At 44.2% G+C, this 15,095-nt stretch overlaps 1 protein-coding gene across 1 annotated transcript in view; it reads left to right on the top strand.

The window, feature by feature from the left end:
• The first annotated feature begins 13,989 nt into the window (after nt 1-13,989).
• LOC108631000 (SLIT-ROBO Rho GTPase-activating protein 1) overlaps nt 13,990-15,095 on the top strand; it is a 57,258-nt gene continuing 56,152 nt past the window's right edge. Inside the window, exon 1 of the mRNA XM_026818840.1 lies at nt 13,990-14,125. Within this exon, the coding sequence (XP_026674641.1) occupies nt 14,005-14,125 (121 nt within the window). The 5' untranslated portion in view covers nt 13,990-14,004. The remainder of the gene's footprint in view (nt 14,126-15,095) is intronic.

The following is a 15,095-nucleotide window of genomic DNA, read 5'->3' as shown; positions in this document are numbered from 1 at the left end:
AATAGTACTAAAGAGTTCTCGCGTTCAAAAGTATCAGAAACACTATTAAAAAGAAATGGTTATTAAATCTAACAATAAGTAACGGACACTTAACGACGTTTCGATTCTCATTAACTCGAGACAATAATCACCACTGCAACGGAACAGTTCTCTACGTAAATATCTCGCAAACGACACGTAAAGGGACGAATTCGACTGTATAGGATTAGAACTAGCGAAGCAACAAGGTTTAATACGCTGTTGCGTGCGATGTAAATCTGTAGATAGCGAGGAGAAATCGGGCTATAAAACGTGTGCGTGTGCGTCTGCGTGTACATAGTGGCTAGTACTTTATCTGTGTTCTAATATTTATCCAAACTGGTAGTCCGTTATCCTTCATCCTAGCTTAAGCGACCGTAACGTTAATCGACTAGTATAAACTACTCCTTAGAACTTAGATTTAATTAGTTCATTGATCAAATCTTCGATCCAATGGATCGTGATCATACAGCTGAACATCAAAGATAGTTAAGGCAATTGAATCGTGTGCATCTAGTCAACAGGGTTTAGAGTGCGTCAGGTATGGGTGCTCTGCGTAATAATATAAACAATTTAGGTGAGACTAAAAATGATTCGGTAAAAAATTATAGAAGACGCACGTATAGATTCTAGTCAAGGGATACACATAGCCTGTATAACAATCATTGCCAAATAATAATTGTATCTACGTATCTAGTCAAAGACAACTCACTGTGTAAAATGTATTCTATTAAATATTAGCTAAATGTAAATTGGTAAATTGTAATCGAAGCATGTCTTTCGAATTTTTATAGCCGTAGCATAAGTTACTGTTAATTCGGTATCCTATAGCTTATTACTTGTCGATTCGTGTTTCGTTCTTTTTAATTTGAAATATTCTCAGTGTCATTTTATATCACCGACGCAATTTTTAGTTCGATTTCATTTTCAGTTTCTCATTATCCTTCATTCCGCTCTCGATCAGAGCCGAGAATGAAAATGAGTACGATCTAGTCGGAGAACAGAGCGAAGTCTTTTATGCTGTTGTATAGAGGACGATTATAAGAATGTGTATTTATAGGAATAGTGTCTACCTGTAAATCGTTCTAATTAAGCACAGAAAACACTACGTAATCGCATGTTATTGACCGGTTGAAAATGGAACACCGTGAAAAGATAAACGTACTTACACATATCTAAATAGGTGAACGCGGTGAATGTTAAGCGAACGAAATCTAGTCGGAACTAGTCGAGGTTTATCTCTGAAAAATACATGAATAGAATGTTAACGCGGTGTCTACCGGAATTTTATCTGACAAACTAGCTGTAGGTATTCTGCTGCAACCGATTGTCGTTAATTTATGTACGAGCGTAACGCGATAGTTGACGAACCAGTTGCATACCGTATTTTAATTGTTAAAAAAGAAATCGTCACTCGTTTGATATCAGATTTTCCACTCTATTAAGACCTCGGTTGTCCGTTATTTTTTGTATGTACCCGCGAAATCAGGAAGGAAACGCTTGGGAGCATCGAGGATTATAAATGGTGCTGTTACGCCATTTACGATAGCGACAACAGGTTGCGTGTTCCTTTTGAGCGAATCAGAACGGGCTCCGTGTTCCGCGTTATAAAATAAGCATTATATCGTTTCTATCAGTGTTTCACTTACGTACGAATAAAAAGATCGCACGGTCGAAGATGTAAAAATTGAATGATCGCGGAACGGGGCGAAGGGTTTGTAACAGTCTCGTCTGCACCCTGTATTTATAAAACTGTATAATAATAACGACCCGTTTATGTGAGCTTGTGCCGCACACTTAGAGATAGCCGGTTATAGACAATTACGTGTCACGTAGGTTAATCTCCATATTCTGTTCATATGTGTATATAACAATTTTCGTTTCCCGCAAATATACATATCTCGTGATTTAGTCACCTTGTTCAATGATCCTTTATTTTATATCTATTCGTCGAATTAGTGATCGCGATTCTTTGAGACCGATTGATTCGAAGGGAAACTGCGCGAAGGAGTGGTGGGCGTACAGTGATCGAAGTCAGTATTGTCCAGGGATAATGTCCTTTCACGTTACTTGGCCGCGTGTGCCGGCATAATGCCATGGCGTAGAATCCATAAAGGAGGGATTGCTGGCTCTGTAATCTGCGCGGTGCTTTTGTGCCCGCCGAATGAAGAGATCTGTCGTTTCGACAGGGACCATTAAATCCATGAAGCTGATTTTTCGAAATTCCCATGTGCAGCTCTCTGTCTGATGTAAGCCTACGAGAATTCTTTTATATCCTTAATAAGACAGGATACATTTTTTCAGTGATCACTAATAATGTTTTATCTAAAAATATTTAGCCATAACTCTTTATTCGATTAAATGGATATTTCCTTTTATAAAAGAAACCTTTATTGGGGAATAGAATGCTTCTTTTCCTCTTTGAGGGGTAGGAATTCGATTTTCGGTGCATTTCTGTCATAGGTGCCCAAGGGTTCACACTGGTATTCGAAAGATCTACTTATTGTTAGTCTCCCTTGCTCTCTCCACTGTTTTCAGGCTACCGAGATCGATCGAGGCACGCGATTCGGAAAAGGTTAGGCGCACCTCCTAGTGCACCAAGCAATTTCGCAATTTTTCCTCTTCGCGACTTTGTCATCTTCGCTTTGCTATTCCGCGGGCCGAAATACAATTTGCCCGGCGCGACGGATAAGAAAGCGTTCGAGGGAGATGCACGGAGGGAGAGAGGGCCGGCCTTGAGTGTAGCAGCGTACTAGCGTAGTCCTTTATCGACGTGTCTTCGAAGAATTTTCAGAATCGCTTTCTCCCGTGGGAAACTCCCCTTTGCCGTGTCGCACGTATCTATCTTCGTCCCTGTGCCCGTGCGTGTCTCTCGCGTTTGTTTCCGTGGCGAGGAACATTTTTCAAACTTACGTATTGCACTTCTTTCGATAATTTATATGGCACAGAATTTTGTAATCGATGTATAAATCGAACGATGCGCGTTTATACGTCGAAATAGAAACCGTTACTACGTCGGGGAGAGGATAGGTAAACCAGGTTTGAAAAATCGTATTCGAAGGGTGGTGGTGCAAATAGAACATGGTGCTTTTATCATTAGGTAAACAATGGTGACCATAGCGTGTAGAGAGCGTACCTCAATATCGCCTCGATATCTCGTAAACGACAAACGTCTGTGGGATAATAACTGTAAAAGCTTTGGGAAAGCACGTCTGTTGCTCCTCCTCCGCGTTGGATTTCTTGGAAGAGAAATTTTCGCCTCGAGCATTCCGAACATCTCCTTGATTCCCGACAAATCCTTTACGATAATATATATTGCGCAACACGATATATCGAGCGTTGAGCATCTCTTCGAATATCTTTTAAGAGGTGTCCAGAAAAATTTGATGACTGGGTAGGAGTGAAAAGTTTCAAATGAAATCATCCGGCGCAAATGAAATTCGTCATACGGTTAAATTCGCTTTCAGGGAGGGCGCCTTTGGTTTTATTTTATCTCGGGGTATTAGAGCACGATTGCCTCGGAAGCCGAAAATTGCTTTGACCCGACCCCACGGACGTCTCCGTTCGTCACCAGCCTTCATCCGTCCTTCGACCGTTCTCGAAACATCCCCGTGGATCAATTGGCTCCTATACTCCCGGTACTCTACGGGACGTTAAGGGAAAATCGTGACCCTCTACGATCCATTCGAGCCCCAATGCCTACTGTAAACTATCATAGTTCTGGTTGTGTCAATTTGTGGAATCTTCGTGTGAACGTTTTGAAACATTTTATTGAAGCATATTGTACAATCGTATTTGTCAAATACATAAATGATTAATTCCCAAGGAATTATTTACAACGAACGTCTTCACGAGAAAAGATTGCTGTGAGTGTGTAAAATTAATTATTAAATACGAAGCTGACCGAGAAACGTAATACGATATGTCAGAATGTCATCGAACAATTTTGGGTGTATTAAAACGCCTAAATGAAGTTCGCATCTCGATGAAGAAGTTTCCTCGACGGAGAGACGTCGAAGATCCCCGTGTGTCCCACATAGCGGATCTGAGATTACGGTGATATTTATTTCTTCCTTTGTATAGACTCTCTTGCAGCGGCAGAACGAAACTGGTGTGGGCACATATATCAAAGAACTCCCGGGAATTAGATATCGTAGACTCGGTGTAAGATGCTTTTCCACGGCTGATCCTCCTTTACGTGAATGCGGATTTCTCCGATGCTTGGATCCAACCACCGTCCTCCCTCCTCTCCCTTCTCTGTTCTTTTCACCCCGTCTTCTGTCTCTCTCTCTCTCTCTCTTTCTCTCGATCCGCTACTCACGTGCACCCCGGTAATTATGCTCCGTGATTTTTTATTCGATATTCGTACATCTGCTCGCAAAAGTATTTTCCTTGAAACGTTCGCCTGCGAAATGCACGCGTAGTTCCATCGTCACAGAGATAAGTGAAAGGAAAAGAAAACTGGATGTAGATAATAGGAGAAAGGGCAAGTAATTTCCAACAAATCAAGAGCACCCAGTTTGCGAAACGCAAAGCGAGATTTCTTTTGATCGGCGTCGTGTCCACTCGCGATGTCGGTTTTTCCGGCAGACTTTCCCCGGACCCTTCCTCGTTTGATAGAAACGGTTGCGTCCTGTTGTCGGGACGTGCCACTGATAGAGGGCCCGTGGCGGAAAAGAGAACGAGGAAGGTAGCTCCTTTCCGAAGCGCTGGACGAGGAAAAGGCCTGTCGCGTCCAGTCTGTTGGTCGTTTATGCATTTCCGCTCGGCTGGCTATCGAGTACGCTCTCGTTTCGACTTCTCTCCCTCAAAGGAAACCGCAGTACAGAAACGGTCAGGTCTCGTCTAATGATGTGGCCGAACTTCTGTTGGACTACCCCCGAGAATCGACGTGTCTCCACATTTTGATTGTTGCCGAGCATTTTGCCACTTCCCGCTCCTCGCCGTTCGCGCGATCTCTCCGTTTCCCTCGCACCTCGCTCGCATTCTCCTGTTCTCGCTGGAACAGGGATAACAGGAATTTTCATATACAGTCTTGTGAGACACGAGAGGAGAGTATAGTTAATCGTACATCAGATTCTCTCTTCCTGCCCCTTGGAAACTTTCTTGCGATCAGATTTAAAGCACGCACGTTTACGCCAATATCTCGGCTAATTATAAATGGTCCATTTCAGAATCGGAGAACGAGAATAAGGGCGGCGTGGAGCTACTCATGATCCAGTCGTCGTCGTTCAGCCGCGGCGAGCATCCCGATTTACAGGTACAGTTCTGTTTCTTACTACATTCTGACACTTTCTTTACCTAGCCGTTTTACAATGATCGATAACTCATTAAAAATTGCCAATAGTTTATTTCGGTATATTTCTCTCAAATCGTGACAACGTAGATTACAAAATCGAACAGAATACGAAGGGAAGACGAAACGAAATAATCATCAAAAGAATCTGTGTAACGGCAGAACGCGTCTGCTAATCGATCTGCTTTTTCCAATTGAAACAGGCGCAACGAACAATAATAGTTTCAGAACGTACTTGTTGCCCGTTCTTCCGCCGCTTTCTTCCCTGCCTGTATAGCGCAGGATTCTCGATTCGTTTCAATCTGGACCTCGCCCGTCTCTCGGTGAGGATGAGATTCTCCGTGAACTTCTTCACCACCATGTCGACCCTTCGATTCAACGACTCGTCCGAGTAACTGCTGTCCGTGTTGAAATCGTAAGTCGGCAGCAAGTTCGCTTCTCTCGAGTAACGTTTACGTTCGTTCTCGCTTTTCCTCCCGGTTTTCCCTCGAAGCCGTTCGTTTGACGCGACTTGTACGTGCTCGCGCGAGCAATCAGTCAAAATTCCCGAGTCCAGCGATTCCGTGACTAGTTTCGATGAGTTGGAAAAATTCGGTGTCGAGTTCCGTTGATAGCAACACATCGTGAACGAATTACCTAACGTACTATCGAGGAAATCTCTTGTGTCTTGGTAGACGCTGTCCTCTCCCAAGGAGACGTTGCTCGAGAAACAGTTCTTCCTGTGTGATTTCGTCTTATTGTTAGAATCATCGTACGCAGCCTCGTAGGGTTGAAACAACGCGTTAAACGAGTTGCTGCGAGAGAACTTTGCCAGGGAGACGTTGCTAGCGGTGCAGTACTCGACCGACGAGCTCGGGCTGCACTCTTGTTCCCTCAGAGTAGTGTGGTAACTGCTCTGGGCGCGGCTCAAGTCCGAATTCGAGAAGCGAATCGAGGAAGCGCAGGTCAAACTTCTGATCGACTGTTTCGTTGATTCTTGATTCATTGCCTGGTGCTTCGTCACCGACGCTGTCGTCAGCATCGATTTTGACCTCTTCATCTTATTGTCCAGCTCGTACGAAGTTAGTTTCATTTCGGACGATGATCGATTCAGTTCTAAGAGATCGTCCTCTGCGTCTAGGAAGAGATCGTTGTCGCAGTTGACGTGGTTCAATGAAAAATCCTCCTCCAACCGCTTCTTCACCTTTCCGAGAATCATCAGCTCCGATGTTTTATCCTCCACCAAATAATTTTGAGAATCCAGCGATGTGTCTACAGTTCCTGGCGAATTTATGTTTGATTTAATTATAATCGAATTTTCCATCGTGACGTTGTTTCCGTTCGAGGAATTCTCGTTACTCGGAAAATATGTGTCGTTACAAGCAGTACCGCTATCATCCGAGATTTTATTAAGTAAACATTTTTTATATGCACAATTTTCATTTTCGACCAATATCAACGACTCGTTTCTGCTTTTACTATTGTGCTTCTGGTAAATCGTCGTCAAACTATCGCCAGCACTGTCCCTCACATGATTGCATTCGGAAAATACATTTTTAAAAGTAGACTCTTTACTTTTTTTATGTTTAGATTTCTTCTTAATTTCCTTGCTGTCCCAATCAAAGATATCTTGTCTTACATTCGTCGACGTACTTATCCTATGTCTTTTCCTCGAACTTTCCGTGTCACTGCTCTTCCACTTTTTATTTCTTTGCTTGCGCGCTATTACTTCCTTCATGTAGTGAGTGCCCAACACCTCCAAATTTGACCTGCTCTTCTCATAGTTGAAGTTTGCGCTATTGGTCGTGAAAATAGTCTCGATGTCTTGCGACAATGACGTGTTCGTTGAAACGTAGCAAACATTCTCCTTCTGATCGAGTTCCGTGTTCCTCCTCGACTTCCTGCGCCGCAGCTTACTCTTTTCCGTAGTTTGCACGGATACGCTTTGCTTTGATCTGCTGACTGGACTTCCGCGCGCGGCGCGCTGGACATCGTCTCCTCCGGACAATTTGTTCTGCCTGTTGTTACTTCCATCGGCAACGTAAGTATCGCAAGGATGCACTTCTTTCTGCGTCCTGTTCTCATCATCGTCGCACCAGAGTCGAACGTATGATTCCGTCTTCGCCGAGGGACTCTGCGAATATTCTTCGAAATCGTAGAACATTTTGCACGGCGAATCTTTCTCGCGACATAGCATTATACAGTCCGACTCTTGCACGGGGGACTTCTCCTTGAACTTTTTGGTACATTTGGAAATGATCGTCTTGGTGGATGCAAGGACGTTCCAGTGATTGTCACTAGGCGTCGACTTCCAAAACGAACGGAAGTAATTACGGTATCTACAATTCGAAATTCCTTTTTTTAATCTAAACCAAGGGAAAAGTTTCTGATCAATGCATTATTATGTTATTTAATAAGAATATTTAAAAATTATTGCATTTGATCAAAAACTTTCTACGAGGAGTACCTTCGAACGAAATGTTTCAACAAATTCTTGATGACGGCAATGTTCCAAGATTGACGAGCGTTCGCATTGTTCGCGTCTAGTCGTAGACCGATCGTGAAGATCTTCGGTACCTTGGGAGCGAAACTCACCGAGGCCTTTTTCACTTGAAATTCCTCGGTGACGCAGCAACGTTCGTCGAACTTCTGGCTGCTCAGACGTTTTATGAAAGCTTGCGGACACCATTTTTTAAAACTACCCGCTTTCTGCGGAATGCGGTGATCGACTCGCTGAAAATCGCTCTTCAGCCGATCGATGTAAAGGAACGCCATTCCAAATGTATCCGATTTATTCTTGCTAATTTAGCAAACAGCGATCTGATCAATTCTCTCGGGGACGCGCACGTAATACCGGAGGAGGCTCACAATGAACGAAAAGCATTCCTGCTTCATCGTTTTGATTAAGTTGGAGGTTAATCAGGAGTAGATCAATGAAATCACATTTTGGCCATTATCAAATTTCCAACTACACTGAACATAATCCACTAGTGACAAATGAACTTGCGTAGATTGTTTTAGAGTTTGCGTCCACGTGAAATTGTGCATGATCGACTAGTGGCTCGCTTCTCGAATTTCCAGCTAATCCCGGTTACATGCGGTAATTATATCGCATGACAGTAATTAACGACATGTGCACATCTATTTCCAGCTAGGTTTTAGATACGAAATTATTGACGCGTCGGTTTAATTATTTTGAATAGGACACTATATCATTTGACCAATTAATTTCAATTGGAAATTGAAGGAAAATTGAATCGGTCGATCGCATGAAAACCTATGGAAAAAGCTGTTGGTTTGTGTGGAGGGAATTGGGATATCGAGTCTTGTGAACTGGCCTACAGGGAGCTAAATGCATTTGCGCCTCTGTAATCAAAGAGCCATTATCGCGCTGGCAAAGCAGCTAATGGAGAGCTATGAAATTCCTTCTATTAAACTGTCGACGATCGTCGTGATGTTAAGTCATGTGTAATGGAATGCTTCATCACGTAGCCGAGGTAGTTAGTACACGCATTTAATATATACTTCACCTCTGTCCAGCGATCTACGTACCCACCGCACCAGTTAAATTATTGCCTCTCTTACTCATTTTCCTCGCAACGCACCGATGCGCGTATTGTTACTTGAAAACATCTCGATTCCCCTCGCAGCGTTTAATTGCCTGTTAACGTAGGGACCATAGCGCACGCTTATTACTGGTACTGCTCGTGATTCGCGTTGATTCAATTCGTAACGGAGCTAAAAATTTCGGGCAAGTTGATTTCGTGACGAAGCAACAAGTGCAGTCTGGAACGGGGGATTCGACGGAACAAGGGCCGAAGGGGCGAGCCGCGTAGCGAAAGAAAGGGAAGCAAATGGAACACGACGAGAAGAAAAGTCGAAGTAGTACGAGCGAGGAACTAAACCGGCACGAAACCGACCGCGCCGGCTGACAAGCGTGCGAAAGCCACTTTTATTTTACGGCTTAATCGTATCGAATGATTTATCGTGGCTTGCATAATGTTTATAAACACGCATCGGGAAAAATACTGTACGGTGAAATATCGATGATTCCGCGATATTTATTTGCGTTTCACGGTGTTTGGGAAATACGATGGAAGAAGTGTATATGTATAAAATAAAATATCGTTTCTCGTTTTAAAAAAGGTGTGCGCGGAATAATTTATTCCACGCTCAGTATTTTAAAAGTTTCCGAAGGATCTAAACAACGGCTCGCCCCCGCGTCCGCTTTTCTTCGTTTTTCTTCATATACATCGGGGCTTTTCCTGCGAGATAAAAAAATGCGCCGAGGTTTCTCACGACATTCAACGTTTAGTGAGCAACTAGGCTCGCTTACAAACGAAGTGTGTTCAGACTTTTTATCAGGATCGACACGGCGCAAAGTTTGAGGACAAATGCTTCGTGTGACCTCGCGCTGGAGGAGAGAGAGAGAGAGAAAGCGAAAGAAAAAAAAATAAAGTTTTCCTCGACACGAGATTACGTATCCCCCGAGTGGCCGCGCGGTCTCGGCGCACTTCGGTTCCGTGTCATTCGATATTTACGCGCGCGCGTTCCGACCACCGCCTTCCACCCACCCAAATTATTTCGCGACACTGAGGAAAGCCATCGAACGATAAGCTCTTTAATGGCGGGTATCACTGCTGTTAATAGTAACGACGATTTCGATATAAAAAGTTCTTGCGCAACGATTACCGACTGTTTAAATTTTTCAACAGCGCAAAAATTGTTCGTCGCACGGGTTTGTAATAACGGGTTTCTGGGTTAAGCCGGCATTTATAACTCGCGGCACAACGTTGCCCACGATGTTATCCCTTTTTTCGTTATCTACATCGGGCTCGTTCAATAAATTACAGCGTACGGGCGCCGAGAAGTGTAAGCGCGAATAATATAGTCCGCCCTCGCATGTTACGTACGCAGAACGTAGAACGGGTCGCAATGCCAAGCGATTTCCTAAGAATTTCCTAATTGACTGCTCGTGCTGCTGCTGAAGCTCCCCGCTGCTCTCGCGACACTCATTCCTGTCCGATACTTCACGGAGGCTTTTACAGCCGTCACTTCTAAGGTCACGAAATCGATTCCCCCGTCGCCTTTAATACCCATTTTTTTATCCGACTCCGTTATGCGCTCTCTGATAATATATCTGAGTTTCAACTATTCACTCGCACACAATAATTCTAATTCGAACTCTCTCATGCGAGAAGGAACACGAACCCGAACCCGCTGTATCCTTCTGATTAACTGTAGCAAAGCTTATCACAGATTCGGTCTAGATTATTGCAACGCGCGGCGCCGTATCAAAAGGGATTTAAAATATAATGTTAATGCGTCTGAACATTAGTTCTAATGCTCACTTCGCGGAATGGAAGTGACCGAGGCAAACATTCGTTCTGTTCCATCAGAAACAGAGAGAATCGTGAAACAATCAAATTTGCAAATCCGGCGATGTCAAATCTTTGCCTAATCACTCGAATTACAATTCCGATAAGTCAATTAAGGGTTACATGGTTTCAGGGTAAATCTTTCGCCGAGATAAATCTCGCTCCTCTCTAGTTAGCACTCTTCTTCCTCCATGTGACCCTTCGCTCTTCGTCCCCGTGGGCAATTACTAATTATTACTGAGTAATTATCCGACATTAGAGCGACGTTCTCGGTTCTCCGTGCGTGCAGCATTCGCATAAGGGAACGGAATACATTACTCGCGATCACGTTTGTTCAGTTCTGCTGTCGTTTCGCGTTTCTTGCTCGCCCCTCAACTTTTTGCCATTTTTCTCAATACGTTCATACGTGATCACAATTGTATCGTGAGCATACGCTTGATAAAATAGTGCTCACGGTGTAACGTGAAACAGTTACAAACATAAAAAGTGAGCTCTTTCCTTCGAGAAACGAAGAGGAACGTCTGAAGGGAATTAGAAGAGTTCTGACGGGAGTATTCGTAAACACCTAAATGTGTTCCTTCCCTAAATAGAGAGACCAGTCGTTATCTGTGATCATCCGGTGCTCGTGGGTTATCAATGAACATTTCAATTACCGAAGGACGGTCCATTGTTCCCCCGCCGTGCAACCCGTTCAGGCATTCAACAGCACTTTTCGACGTTCATGGGTTCCCATAGAAGAGCCGGCGCTCCTGTGGGAACGTCGCGTCTCAGCAATGTGCACGACCACCAATTCCTGTGGGAAATATCTTCACCCTCGATGCGCCTGGCAGATCGCTATCAAAGGGGCTTCATGGTGTGCAAATTGGTTTACATGGTCGGTGCTTCGTTCTCCTGTGCCGGGCGCATCTCCCTTCCCTAGAAAGAACGAGAGGCGAACGCTGGTGCCGCGTTTCCATTCGGGACCGGGCACGTGTTGGAAATATTACCGCGCGCCGAAATTAAAAAGCGATGTCATCGAGAGAGCAGCGGCTAGTGCCAGTATTTATTGCGAGGACACTTCGCGCCCGCATTTATGGGGAATCATGCGAAACGACCGTGGAGATACGCGTCACTGGAAGGTCTCCCGTCGATGGGGGACCTGCTTATCTCGGTCGCGATTGATGACCGTTTTAAATTTAATTTGCACCGTGGTAGAAAATTGTTTTATCTTATCTGACACGAACTATCATAATTCGTTTAACCATCGCTAATAAAATAATCTTCCAAATATTTTCTATTACATCAGTTTGGATATACGTAATTAAATTGGAGACGTGAGAATGAGAGAGAAGCAAGTATCCGTCGTGTTAATGTCTTAAATCAAATTCGTCATCCGGTTTGTACGTCGTAAACAATTTTCCATCACGCAGCGATGATTAACAAGGTGACGAGGCGCTCCACCCTCGACCGAAACTCGTTTTACAGTAGATACACACGGTCTTGCTCGATTACGAGTAGCGTGCGCGACGCTCTCCGCAGGGACCTGGAGACGGATATCGTGAATCAGTGTGTTATACGTATAGGTATCGCCCTGACTGTGTTCGTCTGTCTCATCATGGGAACAACCAGGGCCAGAGAGCACAATGCGCCATAGAAGGTAGAAAATTTGCGATTTCGACGCGTGCACGACACGTGTCCGGCCAGCCTCCGACTAGATTAACGAATCTCTCTGTATCCAACGCTTTTCTTTTCCCTCCGTTGCTTTTCCCAACTGAAACCTCGCCCTAGTTCGATATTTCCAAAAGTGTTTCTTCCGAAAACAATTTTTAGAATGAATACAGCGCATTCTAATCGACGTCATAGCAACGTCGAAATTTATAGTGTACAGGAAATTCATTTTCTCATTCGTGGGTCAAAATCAACAGAAAACATCAAAGGGAACGACCCCGCGTTGTCGCCACAGTTACTGGAGACATGTGTTCGCTTCTGCTATAGAAAAGTTCTACGAGCTTCTGCCAGATCTGTCAATAATTCCTGCTCCCAGAGTATTTTACTGAATTTTGTTTATCAAATTCAGTGTCATTGTTCTTCGCCACGGCCGTAATATCCTGCGTCAGTGTATAACGAGTCCATGACGACGACGTGGCCTATGAGTCAGTTTCTGATGTTTCGCGCTACGCGCCGTGCTGTCGCGACAAGAGACAGACCCACCTACACGCGCACGTACACCGACTTTCCGTTTCTTTCTGAGATCTCGTCGTTGTTCAGCGGATGATCTCAGGCGCTGAGAATTTCGAACAGAATGATCCGTTCCGCTAAATAGTAGTCATGATTAAAGAGCAATCAAAGAGGTGCTTTGCGATGCTGAATACACGGAAGTTGTGTGTGCCTATAGAGGGAAGATCGCCGAGTTACTTCGAATAACTTCGTTACGGCGAAGTGAGGAGAGGTCACGCCGCGTCGGCGTCGGCGTCGGCTCCGTTTAACGCTATTAACGCGCGTACGCCGCGCTTATTTGTTGGATATTTGCTCGACTGGGCCCCCACCAGCTTCCGACTTCCGTCTCGCGCCCTCTCGCTCGTCCACCCTCGCGCTCTGTCGATCCGAGGTGTACGCGTTAATTGCCGTATTCACGTACGATCCGAAAGGGTTGCCGGTGTACCGGCTCACTTCTGAATAGTGAAGCTAATACACCGTCGTAATTCGTTTAAAGGGAAACAGCAAGTGCCGCGGACTACCCGGCGAAGAAAACTCAGCCAAAGTTGCGCGACTGCGCTCGGAACAGTCTCTATACGAATTTTCCGGCGTTAATTCGCGGAGGAAATTGGCTCTCGCGACGGGAAGAAATCGAATTCCCAGAGCCGAACTTTGTTTTTTAATTCTGTAATGCACCGTGGGCGAATGCCCGGACGGCGTTAATTAACCTTTTCCACTTTTACATCGAGCGAGCGATATTATTAATAAGATTAAACAGGAAAAACGGTTTAGAATCAGAACATGATTTACGTTCACCATCGGCGCAAATATATAAAAATATATATAAATATACATATAATGTATAACGCGTTTGCAACAGGCATCCTATTAGTTTCGTCGAGTTATCTTTCCTCGTGCCTTGAAAGGAGACCGAGACATTGGCCGACCCCATTAACAGACATTTCGCTAGCAGATTGTAGGCTTGCCATTCACGGCACGGGATCGGGGCAGATTCTTTATCCCGGATTTTTCTTTTTAGACTTTCCATTGACATCGGGGAGCCGGGGCCTCGGAGGCGGCAACAATGCCACGGCGCAAACGACCGAGGTCTCTAATGAGCGCGTGCCACTGACAGAAGTACACGGGCATTATGCGTGCATGCCCCGTTGTTGCTGTAAACGATGCACAGAATGCGCGTGCACGTGGGCATTTTCGAGCAGCCATTCTCCTCCTCTCTCCGGTCCAGCGTTCATCACTATTTTCTCCGGCGTGAAACGGGGTAAGTCGAGAAGCGTCACTTTTCTGCATGAATTTGTTCGCTATGAGCATAGACGCGTTTGATCTCCGCGGCTCTCGCACGATAATTAAAAGGAGTAGTAACATGATACTTGAAAAGAAATAGAGACGCGGTATATACATAGACGTTCTAGAGATCGGTTGGAGTTTCGATCAATGTTTGATCGATTGGCTAGCCGGCGGAAATTAAAAAGAACAGGGACACCCTTACCTGCGTGAAAGGAAAGGGTTATTACAAACGCAGGTGCGTTTGTGCGAGCGTTACAAAATTCAATCGATGAACGGCACACTTGTCATTAGCAAGTATGAATCACCGATCAACCGTCACCTATTTCGAAGGGTCCCTCGTCCTCCCCCGCGACGATACACCCTTAAGTTTCTTTTTACACGCAATTCGTTAGTTGTCGCGAAATTGGAAGAAACAACTGACTTGAGGAAGTACAAGCCTAGAAAGTCTGAAATTTTTTACGTCTTTTAGAATATATTTCGATATTTTTCGATATTTTGACCAAACAAAATTTTTCGATTTTTCCGAGATTTTTCCAAGGGGTACCCCTTCAGATTTTGCGAAATTTTCGTTTTTTGCCAATAACTTCTAAACCGTTGGAGATACGGGAAAATTGCATAGGATCTTTCTTATAGAGGACGACGAGATCTACAATTTCCATGTAAAAATTTTTCGCTAGCGTCAATAGTTAACGAGTAATTTGCAAAAAACTGTTTTTTCGTTTTTCGTCAATAACTCGTTAAATATTGACGCTAGCGAAAAAGTTTTATATGGAAATTGTAGATCTCGTCGTCCTCTACAAGAAAGGTTTTATGCAATTTTCCCGTATCTCTAAGGGTTTAGGAGTTATTAAGGAAAAACGAAATTTGTTTCCAAAAGTTCGCCGTTTCGACGCTGGAATGGTCGGATTTTGTCAACATCAATAAAATGCCATATAATCATATGT

The sequence above is a fragment of the Ceratina calcarata genome, unplaced genomic scaffold, assembly GCF_001652005.2.
Source record: "Ceratina calcarata isolate Rehan_Ccalc_2016 unplaced genomic scaffold, ASM165200v1 scaffold145, whole genome shotgun sequence".
Classification (NCBI taxonomy): Eukaryota; Metazoa; Arthropoda; class Insecta; order Hymenoptera; family Apidae; genus Ceratina; species Ceratina calcarata.
Note: the sequence above shows the minus strand (reverse complement) of the source record. Positions and strands in the feature narration are given on the sequence as shown.